General features: G+C 38.3%; 5 protein-coding genes across 7 annotated transcripts in view; 3 read left to right on the top strand and 2 right to left on the bottom strand.

The window, feature by feature from the left end:
* The window catches only part of LOC111196471 (zinc finger protein 239-like), a 294610-nt gene that overhangs the window by 84832 nt on the left and 185953 nt on the right, over nt 1-23825 (top strand). The gene's annotated exons all lie outside the window — the stretch shown is intronic.
* Nucleotides 1-23825, bottom strand: part of LOC125801109 (zinc finger protein 501-like) — a 286089-nt gene that overhangs the window by 113608 nt on the left and 148656 nt on the right. The window lies entirely within an intron of this gene.
* Nucleotides 1-23825, top strand: part of LOC111196864 (zinc finger protein 239-like) — a 156427-nt gene that overhangs the window by 62803 nt on the left and 69799 nt on the right. The window lies entirely within an intron of this gene.
* The window catches only part of LOC125801144 (zinc finger protein 585B-like), a 252436-nt gene that overhangs the window by 174018 nt on the left and 54593 nt on the right, over nt 1-23825 (bottom strand). The gene's annotated exons all lie outside the window — the stretch shown is intronic.
* On the top strand, nt 9110-23677 carry LOC111191623 (uncharacterized). 2 transcript variants are annotated; one of them, XM_049477270.1, is made up of 10 exons: nt 9145-13298; nt 13400-13508; nt 13591-13682; nt 16611-16664; nt 17295-17333; nt 17411-17473; nt 18290-18331; nt 18528-18763; nt 19873-20032; nt 23131-23677. In XM_049477270.1, exons 1-10 carry the CDS (start codon nt 13106-13108, stop codon nt 23244-23246), a joined length of 1104 nt encoding a protein of 367 aa, XP_049333227.1. In that variant the 5' UTR covers nt 9145-13105; the 3' UTR covers nt 23247-23677. The 2 variants fall into 2 exon arrangements, 1 of the variants encoding a protein (XP_049333227.1); XR_007438621.1 differs by lacking the exons at nt 13591-13682; nt 16611-16664; nt 17295-17333; ... (3 more) ...; nt 19873-20032; nt 23131-23677 and having other exon boundaries at nt 9110-13298.

Below are 23825 nucleotides of genomic sequence, written 5' to 3'. Positions count from 1 at the left end.
GTTTCAGAATCCTGACTGTGAGCTTCTCATTGATTTCCGTGGAATTTGAAGGCTCAATGAGCTTGTGTGGCTCAATGTTGCTAGCAACATGATAGCATTGAACTCTATCCTGTGCCTTAGGACAGGGCAGGGGTTCGCAAACCTGTGCCCAGATTCTACGATGCTGAAAGTCAATCAATGGTTTGAACCGGTCAAGGAGGTCTTTGCCAAAGAGCAATGGGACGTTCTCCAATGGAGAAATGTGAATTGGATGGGTGAGGCTCATTGGACCGATGGCAACGTGCACCAGGGCTGCTGAATGCAGAGTGATACCAGTGTGCGAATATGGTTGAAGGTGAAGAGCACACTTTTTCAGAGGTATCTCTTTGTTGTTTCGGCGGGCTGTCGCCCTCACCTGGTCAAAAAGTGAATTTGACATCAAAGAAATGTCTGACCCCGTGTCCAAAAGAGCTTCATACCCGAACACCTCTTCCAGCCTGGTGGCTAGATAGAATTTTGGTGTTGTCCCTTTCTCGGTTAAGAAACCCAAGAATTGTTTAGGTGGTGGATCCTCCAGGCTGAGGGAAGGAGCTTCCTCAGTGTGGTTGTCTTCAGCGTCTGGCTGTACAACCAAGGCTGCATTGGAGTGGATGGATTTCGCACCCCCCCAAGCAGGTTGATCTGGAGCATGGACAATTGGCAAGAATTTAGATTCAGCATTGTCCTGCTTGCGTTTTTCGTTACGAAATTGTTTGAGCAGACTGCCGTCTTTAGTGCTCAGGTTAGTTGGATATGTCTCATCCTTGTGCCCTTTAGGTGGACACCAACGTTTGTGGTGCTTTGGGCTCTTTCTCCTGAGCGGAGATTGAAGTTTGCTGGAGCTCTGTGCTCGAACATGGTGCTGTGAGTGTTTGCCATTCCAACTGCGTTTTATCCTACCTTTCCTTCGATAGGAGGGCTTTTGGTCACTTTGCTTGGCCCAATGTAGGGACGAGCGACGCCAAGAGTGGAACACTCTCTGGTTTTTGTGGTTTAACTGGGTCTTAGGTGGCATTGGAGCCTTGTGTGCCCCTTTTTGCTTGACGTGGGAGGACTGCTCATTAATTATCAGGACGTCATTTGACTCTGATTTTTTATTAATGTTTTGTTGGAACTTAGCAAATCCTCTGAGAGCCAAATCACGCAGCTGCCGGCTTGTTAGCGTACGAGGGCAGGCTGCGACTCCAAAAGAGCGACTGGTGGAGGGATGGAGGTTTCTCACGAACAATGTTTTGAAAACTTCCTCTTCCTCCATTCCAGGCTCATTTCTATAGCCGAAATAAGCTAGCCTGAGGCGGTGATAGTACTGTAGGGGTGTTTCCTGGCGTCTCTGCTTAATTGCAAGAGCTGCAGCAAGGCCGGTTTGAACAAGGTGGTTGGAGAACTCATTCTCCAAAGCCTTGCAAAGAGCAGGATAATCTCTCTTAACCTGGGGTGGTTGGCGCTCAATGAAACGTCCAACTTCCCGACTAGAGGACACCTTAATGAGGTAGATTTTATCATTTACCGTGGCCTTGGGGAAACGGCGTAAGAAGAAGTCAATGTCGCGAAGATACTGGTGGACATCATTAGAACCGTCCGGTTCTGGTTCAAAGCGTGGGATGTTACGCGCAATTTTGTCCAAATCTCTATCAGAGGGTGCTTGAGGATGCACAGAGGTCCCATGTGGCTGGGAACGCTGAGTGAACCTTGGTTCTACTGGCGCTTCAGCACCTTTAAGGGAGACTAGAGGGATTGTATTTGTGGATGGTTGTTGCCTAGGATCCGGAACCCCAGGGGTTCCTGATTTACCAGCTGGATTGATGGGGGAGTCTCCCTCCATCATCAGCTCAAATGTTAACTCTGTTTGGTCTCGAGTTAATTTGACTGCATTGTTAGCATGTGCTAATTCAGTTTGTAGCTCAACCTGTCTTGCAATAGCATGTTTTAGTTTTTCCTGTGACTGAGCTGCAAGTTGGGTAGCTATGTTGGCTTCCTTTTGAAGCAGCTGCACTTCGGTTTTGAGGTCTCTTTGGTTAATTTCAGACTGTACAGTTTTGTTCTCTAGGTCTGCAACTCTATCATTTAAAGTCACAATCTCTGCTTGGAGATTTTGAATGGTTTTGGAGGAAGCAGCAAGTTGATCCTGTGACAACAGCAGTTGTTTCCACAGTATTAGGGAAATCGGATCCACTTGTTGCTTGCCCTCAAGGATTTTAGATACACACTCATTGAGGCTTTTGGCAATTAGTGCATGGAGACCCCCACTGTCCATTTGTTGGACTGGGATGGTAAGTCCTGGGGGTAGACCAGCTGTAAGCTCTAAAAGAGCTTTTTCGGTGGCACACATTTTGATTTACGTAAAGCACGTGGAATCAAACAATTTTGATGACAAACAAGTTTATTTTATGTTCGAGTCAATTAGCATTGTGCCTTTTCTAAGAAGAAAATCTGTTAAAAGTGGGCGACCTAAGGTTACAATTAGTAGATTAATTTTAAAAGAATAGTTAGATTTGTTGTCAGTGATGCTAGTGAACAGTTTAATAACTGTAGGGCACTATACACAATGTCTAAATCTAAATATGGGTATAGTTATTAACTATGTACAGGATGGGAGAATTTAACTATGTATTAAGCACAGGTGTGCTGGGTATATGGTTGAGTAACTGATAACTGGATAGGTTTTTTTTTTTTTTTTTTTTTTTTTTTTTTTTAATGGTTAATTAATTAATTAATTTCAATCAGTTATTAATAATTGATCTTAATCGATCAATAATTAAGCTTAATTTATTTGAAGATGGTTGAATTAAATTGAAAATAATTAATTAACAAAAATTTAATTAACTTTACTTAATCAAATTGATTAAAATGACCAGTTAATTATTTTATGTTGTGATTAGTTACTCAATGGAGATAGCTATTTAGCTTGGTTCAATGTAACATAAAGAGTAATGTTTGAGAGAGCAGACCTGAAACTTAAATTTAACTATTTACTATAAACTGATTAAATTAATGCAGTTATTTGTTTACTTATTTACAAACCATTTAACCCAACCACAATGCAAATTCCTTTTATTAACTTAACAAAAAGTTTGTTTGAAATTGGCACCCTCTGGCGACAGAAACTCTAAATGCACTCTACAGGATGATAGCAATTACACAAGTACAACACCAGGTGGCGACACAGCTATATGGCTAAGTGGCTCCCTCTGGTGGTCAAACAAATGAAATGCACCTTTCTGCACTGTATGCAGTTAACCAAATCAAACACCAGATGGCGATGTGGCAGTGTACCCCCCCCTAGTGGTGAGGGGTAGTAAAACACCCTTTGAGTTTGAGTGTAAATAGTCAGGCTGTCCACCAGATGGTGGCAGAGGCCGACTGGTGGGAGTGGTCACGCCCACTGATGATGCCACGTTAAGGACCGCCCCTTGGGTCTGGGACCTGGTCAGCAGATTTGACTGACTCAGTCGACTGTGAATAGCAGAGGAGAAGGACTCGGCTGTCCTAAAGTTTAACACAGCAGCAACACACTTCACAAGATGAGCAAAGAGGATTTACATCCTGGCGTGGTTAGTTTAATCACGCACACAATAGACTTCCTGCCACTCAGGGTGGTGTTACGTAAAAGTTAGCTACTCTTTTACGCACGTGGAAGTGTCCAGTACTGCAGGATTTTACGGATTTCGCGCAAAAACCGGCAGTTTTAACTGGAGCGCGGAGTCGATGAGCCGGAGATCCGCGACTCAGACCTGCGCGAAGGCCTTATCAGATCAACACTGGCAAAATATGTCTATTTTACCGGAAACAGTTCGAACTTTATGTAAGTACACACGTATATACACGTATATACACCCGGGTTTAAGGTTGCCCACACACGGCGGTGTGTCAACCAAGCTTATTTTACAAATAAGCGTAATGTTTTCAAGAGCGCTCGCATACCACACACACACAACTGTACACGTTATTTAGACACATAGGGGAGCGTGCGCGTGACACGCACACACACAGGGGACTGGCCAGTCCTGAATTGTAAACAAAAACACGTGTAGAACATGTGCGTGTGTTTCTAACACGCTGGGTTTATGCAGTTAACTCCAGCTAGGCCAGCTAGCCAGCAGCTAACGCATTTAATAATAACAACAAAATACACTTTATTCTGCAACTTACAGCGCTATTTTCTGGAACTGGTTATGAAATGTGTATATATTCTGGTCTCGCGGCGGAGAGCCAATAATAATCCTGCCCCACGTTGGCGAGCCAATTATGTAGCGGCTCAGTGGTTTAATACCTGGTGCTAATTGAGATGTTGAAATATTTTTTAGTTGGGCGCCAGTTATTAAATTAAATTAATTAGATTAATTAATTAATTAATTAATTAATCAAATTAATTAATAACACAAGACATCTCAGGGTGTGGTTTCTACAGGTAACAGAAATTTTCATAACCAAGTTATCCAGAAAAACACACTGAAATGACAGGTTTTGTAAAATAAAAGTATTTATTAAATCACACAGATATGAGTAAATAATTCATTAAAAAGTCATAATGTAGCCATTATATATCAAATCATAGTGTAGAATAATAAATGAGAAATAAAAGAACAAACACGTTATAATGCTGACATGAAAGGAATAGAGATTAATAGAACTATTAAGTGAATATTTCTAAATAAGGATCTAAATGTAATGAGGTCAAACTAATCAAATGAGAACACTAAAATAAGTAGATAAGTAAGATATTTTACGGCCTACAAAGATCATCCCTTTCGCCAAATAACTAAAAATTAATCTATACTAAGAAGAGAGTTAAGAACAATAACCAAACTAGACTTGACCAACCAAAACACCAATTACTGAGAGAAATACCCAAACTGCCTTACTCTGAGACGTCTACAAAGGGGGGTCCCCATCGGTTCGGTCCGCTGTTTAAACCTCTTGTTCGGCTGACATCCTGCACCCCTAGAAGGTCCGGTGTGGACCCATCCGCAGGGTAAAGATGGTGCTCTGTGGGCCAGCGGCGCACCTGGACGACACCCGCTTCTAGTCTCTGCACAGGGAAGGCCTTCCCTGGAGCTGGATCGGCTGGCGTACTCTCTCGGTGATCCGTCGGTTGGTCTAGTTGGTTTACTGAACTATATTAACTATCTTGGCAAGCAGGAGAACTCCGTAGATCATAAAATAGCTTAGTTATTTAAACTAGGATAACTAATACCATTATGCTTGAAGAAGATTAAATGCACTAGTCTAAGAAAACTAACCTAAGATGACTAACTAACAGTTTATCCTTTCTTCATCTCTAGGCCCTCTCTAACCTCTCTCCTCTAACTTCTCTCTTCTAACTGCATCTGCCTTTCCATCTCAACTACATCTTCTTCTCCTCTCCTCAACTCCAAACTGAACTGAACTGCAAACTCCTCCAACTGAACTGGAAACTCTAAAACTGGCAACTCTAAACTGTGTCTGCCCAGTTTACTATTAGACTCTGTGGCCTGTTTGGCCCTTGAGCTCCGATTGGCTCTGTGGCCCAAGTGTCTGTGTTTTGATTGGTCTAGGAGCAATTTCAAACTTTGGTGGGGATTCACAAAGGGCCATAAAACCCCCCCTTGCTCACATGGTCAGCATGCTTCAGAATTTTTCTAATAGATCAAACCAAAAGAAAACTCAATTAAACAGTGGATCAAAATACATTTTTCAGCATATCAGTTTGTGATGATAAATTCAGGAAACACAATCTTACAATTGAATCACAATAAATGTAATATATATATATTGCCCACAAACAGTTTTGTAATACTCAAGATAATCTTAGAAATACAATGATGGATGGTACTCTGTCAGAAAGAGATCAAGAGTCATGATATTATTTAAACCCAATTAAATCACTTAAAAGAAAATACATGATTAAACCACTGATAACCAAATAAAGCTATATTATCAAATGCTAATTAAACCTTGTTGATTCAGACTTGAATGTGTAGGAGAATTCAATCAGGACACATCCAAACACATATACCATATACCAGACACATATACCATTATTTAGTAAACATTCTATAAAACACCTTTTTTATATAGTCAATATATATGTATTTTAAGCAAAATCTTCTTAGTGAGAAATTCCTCCCCTCTGCTGTGTTTAGATAAGCGGCTGTCGTCGGAATTTACGACCGTGGGGGAAGTTGGTGAAGTTGGTGTTGGGAATGTAATTTCCAAGCTAAGAGCATTCATTTTAACTTCATGAATCTTATTTCTAAGTGGTTGCAGAAAGCACAAACCCCTAAATTGGTATAATATATTTGGTGAATTTACAATTTCCAAGGCATTCATTAAGTTTTGACACTCTCTTAAGTCCGCAGTCCCGTCCTAGTGATGCAAATGTTGCAAATGTGTTGCAAATGTTCCAAATGTTTACATTAACTCCGAGGTTTATGACTTGGAGGAATGTAAACAGAATTTTACCCTAAACTCGCATTTAGGGCTCTCGGGCGAGGCTGAGTGAAGAAATAGTCAGTAAATGTCATTTTGAAATTTAAGGTTGTTTGAAAAAAAGATTACTCCAAGGTTTTTTTAGAGTGTTCTGGGTTCGAAGTTTCCTTATAGGCCGTAAAGTGGGGGTAGTGTGTGTTTGTGTCCAAGCAATGAAGAAATCCTCTGGTTAATCCACTACAGAAAGGTAACAGAGCTAACCATGTAAACTGATATGTTTCTGATAGCTGGTTAAAAAGACACGTCTCTGAATCAAAACAGATCAAACCCATTGTGTAATTAATAAACTGCAGCTGTGTTAGTCAGTTAGCTTAACTTTGGAATTAGCTAGATAGGGAGTCAAGGTTAAAAAAAAATATATACATATATGTAATGTTTAACCTGCCCTGTACCTGATCAGCTAATCACTATTTCATTTTCAAACTGTGTTTATTAATTTAGGATTGCAGGACTTACTGTCAACTATAATGAATGAAAATTCATTTAGATAACTAGTTTGCTAGAACTTGGATGTAGTGGATATCCAGCATTTGGTACAATACTTTATGTTGGTAGTGAAAAGCAGCTTCTTAACCCTGGTCACTGCCATAAAATTGTGTGTTTTCCACCAGATCCAACTGCTAATAAACAATCCTTTTGAATGAGTTTACCTGTTAAAATCCCCTAGCCCCCTATGGACCATAAATCAATCATTATGTATATCCAGCAGTGTATTAGACACATCATACCACCACTTACTCTATTAATGTATTTAAAGCAGAGAAAGCTCTAGAATATACAGAACAGTTGGAATATTCAGTAGACTATGCAGGAACAGGGTTAAGAAACACTGCTGTAACGTGTTCACAGGTTGTACTTTGAACTACAAATAAACAGAGGTCACGTTACAGCAGTTTCTCAACCCTGTTCTTACCATATTCTACTGCATATTCCCACTGTTCTGCATATTTACAGTAAGACCACATGTCCTGACGTTTATATTAACATCTGGCAAAAATCTCTTTGAAACGTCAAGTTACATAGTTACATTTTTCAAAAAAGGATACCATTGTAAAAAGTGCTCTCAGTAGAAAATATACATAAAAATAATAATAATGCTAATAATAAACCCAGTGCTACTAAGTTTTTTTTAAAAGAGTGCAGAAAATGTAAATATACAACATGCAATATATAATAATAATAATAATAATAATAATAATAATAATAACCAAATCTGTTATATTATTTTAAATATTAGGTGATAACTGATCAGTTTTTGTCATATGTACACTACCGTTCAAAAGTTTGGGGTCACATTGAAACGTCCTTATTTTTGAAGGAAAAGCACTGTACTTTTCAATGAAGATAACTTTAAACTAGTCCTAACTTTAAACAAATACACTCTGTACATTGCTAATGTGGTAAATGACTATTCTAGCTGCAAATGTCTGGTTTTGGTGCAATATCTACATAGGTGTATAGAGGCCCATTTCCAGCAACTATCACTCCAGTGTTCTAATGGTACAAAGTGTTTGCTCATTGGCTCAGAAGGCTAATTGATGATTAGAAAACCCTTGTGCAATCATGTTCACACACCTGAAAACAGTCTAGCTCATTACAGAAGCTACAAAACTGACCTTCCTTTGAGCAGATTGAGTTTCTGGAGCATCACATTTGTGGGGTCAATTAAACGCTCAAATCTGAGCCAATTTCGTCCTACAACAGGACAATGACCCTAAACACACCTCCAAATTGTGCAAGAACTATTTACAGCAGAAGCAGGCAGCTGGTATTCTATTGGTAATGGAGTGGCCAGCGCAGTCACCAGATCTGAACCCCATTGAGCTGTTGTGGGAGCAGCTTGACCGTATGGTACGCCAGAAGTGCCCATCCAACCAATCCAACTTGTGGGAGCTGCTTCTAGAAGCGTGGGGTGCAATTTCTCCAGCTTACCTCAACAAATTAACAGCTAGAATGCCAAAGGTGTGCAATGCTGTAATTGCTGCAAATGGAGGATTCTTTGATGAAAGCAAAGTTTGATGTAAAAACAATGTTATTTCAAATACAAATCATTATTTCTAACTTTGTCAATGTCTTGACTCTATTTTCTATTCATTTCACAACGTATGGTGGTGAATAAGTGTGACTTTTCATGGAAAACACAAAATTGTTTGAGTGACCCCAAACTTTTGAACAGTAGTGTATATAATTCAGACATTTCACACTTATTTTTTTCTAACAACAGTAAATGTAATGTGGAGTAACATGTTTAGGTTGTAAAGTCACTTGTACTTGGATGTAACTAATGATAAACAGAATACAGAAAAAAGAGATTATTTCTGATTAAAAGTTACTCCTAGAACAACACAAATGTTGTTCTAGGAAATTATAGGGTGGGTTGTTTGTTAACTCTATGGTTCTGGAGTAACAACTTTTCCTGCTGTATCACAAAGCGCGCCTCAGCAAGGGCAGTTAGTTAGTTGATTAGTTAGTTGTTAGTTGATTATTTGGGTCAGGAGTGTTGTAATTAGGATAAACCCCTGACCCCTTAAATAGTTAACCTGTGAGGAAGCACTGCTCCTGAACAAAGCACCACTAAAGCTAACTTTCTCTTATTTTCTGCTTGTTAAATCTCTAACACACACGACACTGCTCAACATCACCATACTGAAAGTGGTTTGACACTCATGTTCACTCACTGGGTGATTCGTTCACTAAATGTACTATATAGACTTGTATATAGACTTGACAAATCTTGATTGCATTTTTTTCTTTTGTACCCCAGGTGGTGAAAAGGAGATGCACAATACAAATTCACAGGTTTGTTGTCTTGAACAGAGGTAAGTCTCACTCTTGAAGCGTGATGCAGTGAAACAGCATGGCTTCTTACTGGTCAAAGAGACGGAAGATAAACAAGGAAGTAAGCAGGATAGAGAAAGAGATCTTGCAAGAGTTTGAAAAAACTGTTAAGACAGTACCACATGGGAGCAAAAGCTTCCAGAGTGAAGATCCCTCATTTGTGAATTTGGCTAGGGCAAACACTGTTGAGCCATGCACACAGAGTTCAGCTTCAGGTGAAGCCAGCTCTGCCCATGCTAATGATGACATGGCTGAGTCTGATGGTGATTCTGAACCATGTGCTGTTGTTGGCAGTTTCTCTAGTGACTCAGCTGGTGGTTCATATGAAGATACACCAAAGGAGAGTATGCTGTACATGAGCTTAAAACACTGGGCAACAAAGTTTTCAATTTCACTGGTTGCTCTGTCAGCACTCCTGTGTATTCTGCGGGTGTTTCACCCAGAACTTCCATGTGATGGAAGGACACTCCTTCGCACACCAGCAAATGTACCCACTCGTAAAATGGGAAATGGGCAGTACTACCACTTTGGTTTAGAACAAGGGTTGCTCTCTAGGTTGAAGTGTCTAGTTTTGCCTGCAGGTATCAACAAACTGAAACTGCAGTTCAACATTGATGGCCTTCCTTTGTTTAAAAGTTCAAGGCTACAGTTTTGGCCAATTCTTGGACTACTCGAATGTGATTACACCAGGACCCCCTTTGTGGTTGGTATTTACTGTGGAGCTGGGAAACCTGCCAGCGTCTTTGAGTTCTTGAAGGAATTTACAAAGGATTTGACCCATGTGCTGACTAGTGGAATTGTGTACGGTGGCAGATCTTTTCAGGTACTTCTTTCAGCCTTTGTGTGTGATGCTCCAGCTCGTGCATTTGTCAAGCACGTGAAAGCTCATAATGGTTACTCTGGCTGTGATAAATGTACACAGGCTGGTGTTTGGAAGAACAAGATGACATTTCCTGATACTGCAGTTAAACCTAGGACTGATGCTGATTTTGCAGCTATGGTTGATGAAGACCATCACCTAGAACAAAAACCTAGCCCTTTGGCAAGTGTGGTAAAAATGGTTTCTCAGTTCCCTATAGATTACATGCATCTTTGCTGTCTTGGGGTAACAAGAAAACTTCTGTACTTCTGGCTGAGAGGCAAAAATTTGAAGACAAGGGTTCAGTCTCATGTAGTCCGTTTGATTTCTAGCAAGCTTGTAGCGCTACGTCCTCACACTCCTGTTGAGTTTGCACGCAAGCCAAGGGACCTGACTGAGGTGGACCGGTGGAAAGCCACTGAGCTAAGACAGTTCATGTTGTACTCTGGCCCTGTTGTCCTTCGAGATTGTCTGCCTAGCGAGCTTTATGACAATTTTATGCTGTTCTCTGTTGCCATGCGTGTACTCCTGTCTCCAGGCAACAATGAACAAATGGTGAAATTTGCTCATGATCTCCTTGTGTCTTTTGTGCATCACTTTGGGAAACTGTATGGAAGTGATGAAGTTGTGTTCACTATACACCAGTTGATTCACTTAGCCGATGAGTACAGACACTTTGGTCCACTTGACAATGTGTCAGGGTTTCCTTTTGAGAATTATTTGTGTCAGATTAAACGCCTCCTACGCAAACCGCACCAGCCGTTACAGCAAGTTGTTAAAAGACTATCGGAAGCAAAACCGGCTTTGGTGGAAATGCCTCCAGGTGAGGCTACTGTTGCAGGCTTGCATTACAGTGGTCCATTACCTTCTCAGTTTTGTCAAGCTGAGCAATTCAGAAAGGTTACTTCCAGAGAATTCTGCTTATCCACTGAGACTGGTAATAATTGCATGGAGGTTGCAGGTGAGATTGGTGTGATCAAGAATATCATCCGGGACAATGGAAATATTTTTCTGCTGTTTCATAAATTCAGATACTGTGAACCTTACTTTGAGTATCCATGTACCTCAGCATATATTGGTTGTTACAGGGTGCGTGAGTTATCTGACAGTCTGGCAGTGGTAAAGCTTTCAGTCATACAAAGAAAGTGTGTTCTTTATCCTGTAGATAATGGCTCTGTAGTCTTTCCTATGCTTCATAAATAGACATCTGTAGAGAACACACCTAAACTTCTGAGGACTTAATAATTATAGTTTTATTAGGAACAACTGCCAGATTTCAATGTCTACCTTAATAGGCTCTATTTAGTTAATTTGCTTTTGAACTAAAGCTAGAAGGCTACATCTGCTAATGGTCAATTACGTGAATAGGCCTTTCAATTCCATCAAAGCATATTACTAGAATATCAAACTGCTGTTGACTGTCAAAAATGTCTGAATCTGTTTTAGGATTTTACCAGCCTAGATTCTGTTTGGAGTTGCTGCCTGTAGCAGTGGGGTTTTATTCACTTTTATATGTTATGCTATGTTGTAAATGGGGCTGCAACTAATGATTATTTTGGTTGTTCACTAATCTGTTGATTATCAGTTGATTAATCAGCAATTATTTCTTCCTCCATCTCTGCTTCCTGTGGATGCAGCTCCTGTTCCTAGCATTCTCTATCACTTCTAAACAAAAAAAACAGCGGGCATGGAATTTAAATGCCTGATGTTTAAATGTGGAATGTTATATTTTGTGATTAAATATGTAATCTTTTTACACACTTTCATTGTGTTTCTGTCCCCAGCACTTTGTGTAGAGTAGCAAAGTACAAATTAATTATTGGTTGACTAATTTTTGTTTTAGTCGACATTGTCGATTTATGTTTACTGATTTAGTGCAGCCCTCAAAAAATCTGAAACCATAAACAAGATTAGGTTGTGGATTGGTTGATACAGTCTTGATGAAATTTGATGGAATTTGCGACCATTACGATTTTTGCTTTCCGACAGCATTAGCCTTGCTGCTCCCGTTCTGAAAAAAAGCATTCTGTGTCCAAACATGCCTGGCTTACTGCATAAATTTTAACTAAGATAGGGAAAATAACACTTCTGGGTGAACATTCATTTTTTTTTTTTAGTTTTTTTTTTTTAGTTTTTTTTTTTTTTTTACAGGAGAACGCTGATGTGAAATTGACTTAGGGTGTGGTGAATCATGTTAACTTGTAAAAATCTCTGACAAGTACCCCACCTCTTTTTGCCCCAGCATTCTAATACACAGCTGTTATTTGATCTATAAAATTAACAAGGTTCAAATTAAATCCGCACTTCATTGGTAGAATTTAGAGGTACTTGACATTTAAAAAGAGGCACTTGAGAACTTTGAAAGTGCACAGGTAGTTTATTTAAAAAAAGTGTTTATACAGACAGTACTTTGAGGTAGTTATTATCTGGGGTGCTGCCATCTTGAGGTTAACTCCCAAATCCAGTTGCGCTCTCTATTCACTCTGCCAATCCACTCTAGCTCTGTTATGCATGTTGGAATTTCTTCTATGTCAAGAGAATGTAGAACGGAATGGGATTGGGAGTTAATCTCAAAATGGCCGTATGCAGAGAACTGCTTCAAGGAACTGTCTATTTAAAAAGTATTTTTGAAGTAAATGTTTTAAAATTGCAAATGTGCTCTCAGTGCTCGTTTTACATATCAGGGCCATCAGAATTCTACCATTGAAGTGTGCCGCTACTAGCCTTGTTATTCGTGGAAACATAGAAAGCTGGGGTGAACAGAGGTGAGTCAGAGATCCCTACAGGTTATCATGTTTATACTACACTCCAAGTACATTTCACACCGTCATTCTCCTTTAAAGATGCAGGAGGAAAAAGGCCAAATATGAAATGTTTACCAGTTATTCAGTTCTTATTTTATGAGTTTCTATAATATTTCAGATGGAAAAAAAAATTTGCGTAGTGGAGTTCCAGGACAAGGGTACTGCTGTCGTCCCAAGCTGCTGGCTCAAGGGTGACAAATGTTCGTGGCCACCCTATAATTGTCAAAAGCTGCAAAAATCTGTCCAACAGATGGAGCAATCCAGACAAGACTGGACTGTTTATGACAATGTGCGGTGTCTTGTAACATGTGGTGAGGACTGTACTTTAGCTTATATGTAATTGAGAGAATTTTGAAAATCATTCTAGTTGTATCAGTTTTTTTTATACATTTTGTTGTTTTATTTCTTGTAGATACCTATGAAGTGGCTCACAGCCGCCTTAAATTAGTTGAAGAAGGATGCTGCACATCTGAATTGCAGTCAGAGGAGGAGACAGAAGAACCAAAAAAAAGGAAAATGAGGTGCATTTGTAACTTTCTCTGTGTTTTGTTATTGTATGCTGGGAATCCTGTATCATTCATGTAACAAAAATATTTTGTTCAGGACTAATACTCGTTACAGTGAGTATGTTGATGAGGACCCTAGAGAGTCAAAAAAGAGACAATTAGCCAAGCCCCCTCCAGTAATGTTACCAGGTACTGTCCTTTTTATTTTATATACATTTTCACAGATTTTATCCATTACTAAACAATGTCGGAGCATATGCATTATTCAGTGTAACAGTAATATACATTGATTTGTCTAATTAGAAGTCAGCCCTGCATATATGGTGCAGTAAGAAAGAGCAGATAATGGTTAGAACTTTACATTTTACCATTTTACTATTCTATTATTTTAAAAAACTAATTTAAAACACCTATTTTACAAAGACGAACATTTAGGGGTTCTGGGGGACTGACATTGCAGCAGTTGTAACCCAATAAGAACAATGTATTAACAGTTACATTTATTAACTTTAAAACTACTTTTCAAACACTCTTTGTGCCAAAAGAAATTCAGGCATGAGCATATTGTTGGCAACTAATTCCATAAAAAATAGTCAAATTTACGTGTTTCGAAAATGTGCTGAATGATCAAATTAAGTCAGACAAGCTCAATGTTATTTAACACAATTGATCTGGGGTGGGTTTCCCGAAAACAATAAATCTTAGCGAATAATGAACAAACTAACGAATAACGTAAGTAAAGAACGAGCCAGTTCTGCGAGTGTTTCCCAAAGAGCTTCGCAACGTGAAAATTAACGAGTAAGTGTAAAGAACGTCTTTGTTGACTCCTCCCCCGAAATCTTTGAGGACAGATCTGCACATTCTTGGTATTTTAATCTCATTATCTTCATGAGGGAGAGTCACCTGAAATAGTTTTCTCAGCGTCTTGAAGGAAGTAGTTCCTGGAGGTCCTAAACAATAATTACTGCTTTTCCTTCACGCTTTCCTTCACGCTCCAGCTCCTCCCAAATCACCATCTCAGTTGAGTTTAGGTCAGGGGATTGTTTACTAGATAATTCCATATACGTCAATTAATAGTTTTCATGGTTTTAATATTAATCTACAATGTAGACATTTAATTAAATAAAAAAACTAAAAAAAAAAAAACATTAAATGAGACGTGTCCAAACTTTTGACTGGTACTTATATATTTGCGAGTTAATACACCCCAGAGTTTGCCCAGATGAACGCCCACAATGTTGGTTAGAAGCACCTGATTATAAAATATTATTAAATATTACCTGCACATTCACTGATACCCTTTTACAATATGTGTAGGTGTGATTAAAGACACCACGGTTTGATTGGTCAATTCCAATATGCCCAGTTAGACTACAAGCCACAGACAAAGTTATCAATATAATATAATATAATATATTATATTATATTATATTATATTATATTATAATACAATATAACTTAATATAATATAATATAACATAATATAATATAATATAATATAATATAATATAATATAATACAATATAACTTAATATAATATAATATAACATAATATAATATAATATAATATAATTGATTCAACCACGGAAATAATATTTTTGTTCCCTCAAAATTGGCGGTCCCTGGTGTTTAAGTTGGTGAACTGCAAGCAGAATGCTTTTTAAGTAGAATGTTAAGAATAACGACTGGGTGAGGGCACTCGTTAATCTGCGAGCGAGTTTACATAGTACTTTAGTTACGCACGGGTTTGGGAAACACTCTTTAATTAACGATCAATCTTAAGTACGAGTTAACGAAGTTCTTAGCGTTATGAACCCTTCAGGAAACCCACCCCTGTTCAACAAACCACCCTACCTATGTTCTTAGAGTTCAATGGTGCCCTCTTCTTTTTTTGTATGTTGCCTGCCAGTAATGCATTAAGGATGCTGAGTAGTGCTGTTGTTCTACACTGGTCGCTTTACACTGTTTTGTTTTCCTCCATTACATTCTAGTAACCGGAAGTGTTATGATATTACTGGTCAAAGGGAATCAAATAGGGCTGGCCCGAATAGCGTTTTTTGAGCTCTGGATATTCGGCACTGATTCGAAGCGAATATTCGAATATTCGTTTTTAAAAAAAGAGGTAAAAAAAAAAAAAAAAAAAGCAAATCACGGCCCCTTTAATCCACTGAAAAATGTTCAATTTGCTCTGACCGACGAGACATATTCACCCCGGATTTTTGGTGTTTTTATCCCGGATTTTTGTGTTTTCACCCCATATTTTTTCTGTGTTTTTAGCCCAGATTTCTATGTGTTTTCATCCCGGAATTTCTGCTTCCCCACACCGCGGCTTATCCGCTGCGTAAGCAGGCTAGGAGGCTGCTGCTGCACGGTTTCTCCGCTGCGCAAGCCAGCCCAGTAAATTGCTGTTTGTGTTTTCACACTTAGGCTATTTGCTTAAAAAAACAAACAAAAAAAACGTTTGTTCAGGAAGTATTTTATATTCTTAAACATTGTTAATTATATTAGAAATTATTTTATATTTTTAAACCATGTTAAATTATATTAGAGTAGAGGAAAGTCATTGTTAATGACGTTATTGAACTTGGTCTATTTCGGTTTAAGGATTGTGCAGGGCATAGTCTTATTACTGATTTTGTATTTTTGCACTTGGGCTATAAGCTCAATATTAAATATTTCGTTTGCTTAGAAATAATTTTATATTTTTAAACCATTTTAAATTATATTAGATAAGAGGAAATTCGTTCAGACATCATTTTTGTAGGCCAGGCTTTTGTAACCGATGTGAGGTGGAGCTCTGGAAAGGAGAAAAAAATTAATATCCGAATACCAAAATTAAAAACCGAATACCTACTCAACGAACGAATATCCGAATACCCGAATATTCGGGTCCAGCCCTAGAATCAAACATGCATTATTTTGTTCTGTAATTAAACAATCAATTTAAACTAACACTTTCATTGGACATCCCTAACGTGTAAATATAAGAAAATGAGTGTGATCTTTTTTTTTGTCTTTTTTGTGTCTGATATGACAGATTTTTGTTCTTTATCTATCTAGTATGTGCATTTAAAATATTTTTATTTATTATTTTAAGACTCTTTATGTTCTTTTTAGAGCTCTTCGGCAGAGGACCAGGACAGGTCCTTAAATCATTTCCACATCAAAGCAGTAAGTTGGACAACTATTGTTTATGATTAGCTAAAGCCCTATCCAGACGGGATTGGGCCTCATTCACCAATATCTTCTTAAGATTTTCCCCCCCACAAATTAGCCTAGCGTTCTTAACCCATGGAAGAGCATGGCTGATAGATGGCTGCGATATGCCCTCCTGGTCTGCCTACATCCGCTGAAATGTCCCAGTGGCTAAAAAGCCCAAGGTGGAAAATACCTGCACATGCGGGGGTACTGGATTTGGTACTGGATCACATGAGAATTAGGGCCATTAATGGAGCAATAAAGCGCCCTGCTGATTAAAAAGAATATGATGTATATATGTATACATTAAAAATACTATAATTTAATCAAACTGATCTGTGTTCTTGCAGTCTGTTCTTAGTTAAGAACAAAATCCAGATACAAGAACATTAGTGAATGTCAGATTCTTTGCTTATTACAAGTCAGTAGAGTGGTGTTGTGATTCTGAAGCTGTAATTTTACTTCTTTAAAAATAATGAATAATCAAGAAAATCATATCTTTAAGTATTTATGAATTGCAGAAATTAAGTACAAGTGATTAGGCAAAAACAGAAATTACAGAATTAAATGTAATATAAACTGATTTACCCTTTTTCTTTGCAGGTTTGGGTTCAGTTCAATTGTCTGAGCAGTGTTTTACTGGTTAGTGACCTTAATTAATTAAATGTTAATTTAAAGGTTTTAGGAGGTACTTAATGACCTTTTGTTTGTCATGTTAGACTTCCAAAGCAGCAGCAGCCCAGTGTACCATACACTGCAAGTAACAGAATATGAAAGAAATGGTAAGTAAATAACAAATTATTATGTTTCAGTAACATGAAAACATCAAAATGAGTATTAGGGAAATGGATAGTAACATTTTATTTGCCCAGATCAATGATCAAAAAGATTGATGTCCTGGTTCCATTTCCAGTCACCCTATAGAATATACAGTTAAAACCCTGAGCTGCAGAGAAAGGGGCATCACACACTGTTGAATATTAAAGATATTTTAAACATTATTTGCACTTGGTCCAGACCGTAAAAAGAGTGTCGGTTAATGTGACCTCAGGTTATAGAAATACTAAATAATAATTGCTATGATCCACCAACTAGCTTGCAGGTTGCCTGCTCCATGTAAGGAAGAAAATGTTTCCAGCCAAGGCTCTCAGTCACTTTATTCCCTAAGTGTATCCCCAACTTCATATGATGACCACAACTTTTAAAAATAGAACAGAAAAGCATTTTTTTTATATTTTAAAAAAGATGTAGTGATACTAGTACATGGAAAGATGATGGAATTAGACACTGAAGACAGAAATATGGTTTAGAGGAGAAAAACATGATTGAAAAGTAGATGTTTTGCGATTAAAACTTATGAGGATGGGCAGCAAAGATGCCAGAAATGTAGTGGATGTGAGACAATGTGCTGTCCAGCTTAAGATACGGTCAGTGGCTATTTTAGATATTTCTTTTAAAGCCACAACAGTTTTATCCAACCTGCATTTTGGTTTACCAGTTTTTGTTGAATTATTGAAAACAGCATGTTAGTTAAATTCATTATTTAATCACAGTTTTACCCTTTAACTATTGTTCATCAATGTGATCTTCTCTTGAAGGAGCAGATCCGACAAGGCCAGACTCGATGCAAGCCCTGAAAGGTATGATACTTGTTTTTAAATCCGAGTTTAAAGATTTAAAGATTATAGATTTTAACAATATTAGCTTATGTTAAAAAGCTTAGCCTGCCTGGTGTCTCTGTGAGGTAATGGTACATCAAGAGTCAAAGCAAGTGACTGCTGGCCACTACTGGTTATTTTGGATATTTCGTAATCTTGTTTTGTTACTATGTTTCAGACATAGCAGTTGACAAGATGATGACCATGTTGGTTAATATACGTGAGGATATAAAAGAAAATAGAAAGGAGATCCTTAAACTGCAGAAAGATGTTGGAGAAATAAAGGAATGCATTGGAACACAGTATGAGAGTGTGGAATCACCTGGTGCTGCTTTATGTCTGCCCTTAAAGACTGTGGAGGATTTTGAGGAGGCAGAAAGACACCTTCAGACTGAATCAGTCCGTCGCAAAACCGTAAGTACTTATCAGTAACTATCATAATAAGACCTCATTTTATTGTATGTTCAATAGTAAAGTAACACAAAGGTTTTGTAAGTTTACATTGTCAGAATAGAAAATGCATAATACACAGAGATACACTACATTGCCAAAAGTATCCACTTGTCTGCCTTGCGTTATGTGATGTAAGACTTGGATGCAGCTGCCCTTAACCATGGAAAAACATTCAATGAATCTCTGTATGCACTTTTTAATTTTTCCAGCTCAGAGATACTTTATCTTCATCATTACAAGTTGCTACTGCACTGAATTGAAGCAAAAGTATGAATAAAAGGGAAAGAGTAGCAGGGACTGAGGGAGCTAGAGGAATATATGGCAGTCAAGAACCAAAGGTATAATCCATGAACATGAAAAAAAAAAAATAAAAATTATATCAAGATTTATTAATAATGTTTGTAAACAGAATATTTAATATTGAATTATGTTTTGTGTTTTACCTTCACTTTGTTTGCAGTTGTTTTTTTCACAGTTATGTCTCAATTTTGACCCTGTTTTTACAGATGGATGGGGTCTAGTCATTGGCTGCTATAAATAAATAAACCTTTATGGGAGGGTTTTATTTCCAGCAGCCAATGGTCAACTAGTCCCCACCCATTAAAAACGGGGTCAAAACTAAAAGCAAGAAAGTTCTCTAACTGAAAGCAAGACCAACATTTTGTATTTATTGATTATGGATTATACTTTTGGATCTCAAAATGTGTGAACCTATTTTGACGTCATAGGAATATTTATCAATGAACATAGAACTGCCTCAGTGTGCTAGAGGAATTGGGTCAGTGGTTACATGGTTCTCTTTTTACACGATCCCATTAGCTATATGTAGTCAATGTTTTCACTCTTTGTCACCAACTTGCCTAGATATATAATATGCTAGATATCTGCTGGGCATCGCCAACAGCTCACATCACTGACCAAGTGCTGACTGGTCGCTAATTTACCCATGAACAGAGTTTTGTCGGCGAGCAACAAAAGGTGGTTGACGAAAACCAGGCTTAAATCATGTAGTGTGAAAGAGGGTATTAAAAACTTAATAAACCAAAGCTAATTAAAAATGTTTCTTGTAGGTATCCAAGTTTGCTGCTGTGGGTGGTGGAACACCAGAGACAACAATACGCCGCATTTTGCAGTCATCACTGACAAACGAGTTGGCCTGTCACTTTAATTGGGCTGGGAAAGGATGTAAAAGGCCATTCAAAGACACCCTTCTGAGAGACTGCATATTTGGTAGGTCTTTACAGTTGTCATCTTCTCTTAATTTATCTTTGTAAATTATAGTTCCTTGGAAAAAAATATTTGAAAAACTTAACACTTGGGGCCCTATCGCACGCCCTATGCAAGGCACATCGCTGTCTTACACCCAGTCAACAGTCTACTTTCATTTCTTGTGCAAAATCACTAAAACAGTTCAGTGATTCTCCAGAACCAGCTGTAACACGTTTTAACATCTTTATTATGCAGTGAAATAAATTGGTGTTTCTGGTTCGTTGTCACCTCAGTGAGGGCAGGTAGTGAGTTAATTAATTGATTAATTAGTTGTTAGTTGATTATTTGGGTCAGGTGTTTTATTTAGCATAAACTAATGACCGTAGTTAAATACTAAACCCTCCGGGAAAGCGCTGCTGAACTGAGAGCCACTTTCTCTTATTATCTGCCCTTTAAAGCTCTAACACAGACTACACTGCTCAAAATCACACCGCTCAACATCACACCGCTCAACGTCACACCGCTCAACGTCACACCGCTCAACGTCACACCGCTCAACGTCACACCGCTCAACGTCACACCGCTCAACGTCACACCGCTCAACGTCACACCGCTCAACGTCACACCGCTCAACGTCACACCGCTCAACATCACACCGCTCAACATCACACCGCTCAAAATCACACCGCTCAACATCACACCGCTCAACATCACACCGCTCAACATCACACCGCTCAACATCACACCGCGTTCAACATCACACCGCTCAACATCACACTGCTCAACATTACTGAAAGAGTTTTCACCTGTTTAAATGCTTTAATGATCCTCTGTTAAGAAGCATAATAATCCAAAATGTGATCTGACCGGAGTTCGCTGTTGTTGTGCAGAATCCAGTCCGAGGTCATTTCCAGCCACTGTGCTGTGACGTCAGATAAGCATTAGCTTAAATCTAGCATTTTTCTGATTACTCCCCTTAAACAATCTCGAAATTCAGAGGATCCAGTGATATTTAGGAGGTAAATGTACGCAGAATAAAACGTACAGGGTTCTGAACATATTTACTAACCACAGAATGTGACAGAGACCAGTTTTTGAAAGACCATTCAAATTCGCCGTTTACATGGACTGCTTAGACACGAAACCCCAAATATGGGCATAAACATCATGACGCTGACTACAAAATGACGACCCGACTTCAGTGGCCTATAGCAGGAACCAAAACACTCCAGTGTCCAGTGAATGACTCTTTTTTTTTTCATGGCAAATAGCATTTTTGAATAGGATGCAGTATTATTGTCTCATTGTATTAATCTCAGATTGTACTGATGTCCCATTAAGCCTTTATCTTCTGATTTTCAAAACATCTAAAAAAATCAGACATTTAGGATTCAAGCTAACTATATAAATCCTAAAGAAGATTATATATAAGATTATTATTATCCTACATGAATTGTCAGTGGATAGAATAAGTGTGCATTTTATTTTACCCTGTAACTGGACCTTGAAAAACAAAAAAAAATGATTACTAATTAAAAACCCCTGCCCTAGAATCTTCCTTAGTTAAAACACCACTGTAACTGTTGGTGTTAGTGAAGTGCTGGGAATGATTGTGGTTGGGAGAATGTGAGAAAGGTTCCTAAACTAAGAAACATAAAAGAACAATTATAAATTCAAAATAACAAGATTTTACACTTTTAAATGTTATATGTTACTAAAAGGCCTTTGACTGACAGGGGTCACCCAATATTAACTGTGGTATAATCAGCAGTTCTTTTTCAGGAATTATATAATTAGGACTTATACCTGACTGTCAGATTTGGGAAATTTTGCGAATCCATAAAGCCCTATGGGATATGACAACATTTTAACACACACATTATATTGCCTTTAATGTCATGTTCACAGGATGATTATTTAAAAAAAATCACAGTAAAAATGTATACAGTCAGATTATTAACTGATACCTGATGGTTAGATTGTTGTGATGTATTGAGAGCTAGGAGATAGGTCCCCATAAAAAGTTATGATCAGATTTTTTTGATGTTTTGAAAACCAGGAGATAAAGCATTATGAATTAAGACATTAATACCCAGAATCTTGTTCAAAAATTCTATTCTAGCAGGGGAAAAGTAAATTGCGGCTGACGCCTGAGCTGTGTTTTGTCATGTGACATGCCGACAGTCAGCTAAGGCATGGCAAAATGGAAAACAGGCTAGGAATCATTTACATTTTGGTTATTTAATCATTTAAATAATGATTAAATAAGTAAGAGCAACACATGTATTTTTATTAATTGAAACCGAAGTGATTATAAAATATTTAGCTGTAATTTCTTTGTTAAGAGTAGCAAACTAACTGATACTGTATAACCACCAACACTGCCGGTATACTCTTATGGTATATGAAACTTATTTGTTTTATTTAATTTCACAGTATAGTTTGTTGTACCCAGAGACTGTAAAAAAAGATGGACGCCGTGTCTCTGTTCCCATTCATTCAATGAAAATGAAGCCAAAATCTTCCGCCATGTTGGCGATCCTGCCACCTGATTATGCGCAGTAGAGACCAGAGGAGGGAGAAAGACAGTGGATAGCAACCTACTCATTTAAATAACCCCGCCCCTGAGGGCTGCCTCGAGGTCACAGGCTGCGGGGCGGAGCGGAGCTGACGGTCTGTTATTGGTCCCGCCCATAAGCAGCCCTTTTACAATAACCACACCTGAATAATATTTTTAAAACCGAATTCTGTGGGATTATAAAAATTTGACAATATAAGCAGAGGTTACACTAGCTGTTGCATTTAAATAATGGAGGTAGAATTACAGTATATTAGAAAAAAACGTGATTGAAAGTTGTCTGTTTTGCCATTGAAACCTATGGGGATGGGTGGGGTTACACAGCTTTCTGCAGCCGAACAGCAGGGGGCGCCCGACCTGTGGTGGCTTCACTTTTAAGAGACGATGCTCTGTCCAGCTATATACAGTCTATGGTTGTACCCAAATATAGTGGTCTATTTGGTATTTAAATGAATGGCTGAAGTGCTTTTGATGGTGACCTGAAAGTTTTTTATATATATATATATATATATATAATTTTTTTTTTATTGTCTGTTTTTAGCTGCAGCCCGCCGTCAACATCAAGATTTAACATTGATGACATTTGCAGATGTCATAATGAAGTGGCTGCGCTATGCTCCAGAAAGAGAAGGTGGCCTTCCCAGAAAGAAAATGTAAAAAAAAAAAATATATATTGTAACATTTTTTTCTAACTGCTTTAAGTTTTTTTTGTTGTTGTTTTTTTGTAACACACAACTATGGCATCACATCAATATAAACAGTCGGGGGTACAAAAATAACAGGTAAAAAAAATTAACCAGCGTGTTTTTACATTTTGGGTGTGTAAATAAACTTCTCGTGAGCACAAATGTGAAACTCGTGAGCAAAAAAAAGGGGGGAATTGTGTGCACGCTGAACAGAATATTGTTCTCAAGCTTTATTTTTCTCCTCTTGAGTGTTTTTTTCCTTTCGAATTCACAGTTCTCCTCGGGTGCCATTCAAATTACCTGCAGCTGCAGTTTTCGCTTAAGTGAGTTTTTTTTGCACTGGAGTTTTGAAAGGGGTGGTTTTGACAGTTTGGGGGCGGGGTCAGGGTCGCCTCACTCAGCGAATGCTATTGGCCGATATCTCCAGGGTTCGTGACTGACCGCCTACCTCCATGAGCCGGAGGAGGGCGGGGGCAGAAGGACGGCAGGAGAGTTAGCTAACTGGCTATGCTAACATCCAAACATCTCTGGCGCGCCGGCTCTGTCTGCA

The sequence above is a fragment of the Astyanax mexicanus genome, chromosome 4 (assembly GCF_023375975.1).
Source record: "Astyanax mexicanus isolate ESR-SI-001 chromosome 4, AstMex3_surface, whole genome shotgun sequence".
NCBI classification, from domain to species: Eukaryota; Metazoa; Chordata; class Actinopteri; order Characiformes; family Acestrorhamphidae; genus Astyanax; species Astyanax mexicanus.
The sequence above is the reverse complement of the archived record's forward strand: the minus strand, read 5'-3'. Positions and strand labels throughout refer to the sequence as shown.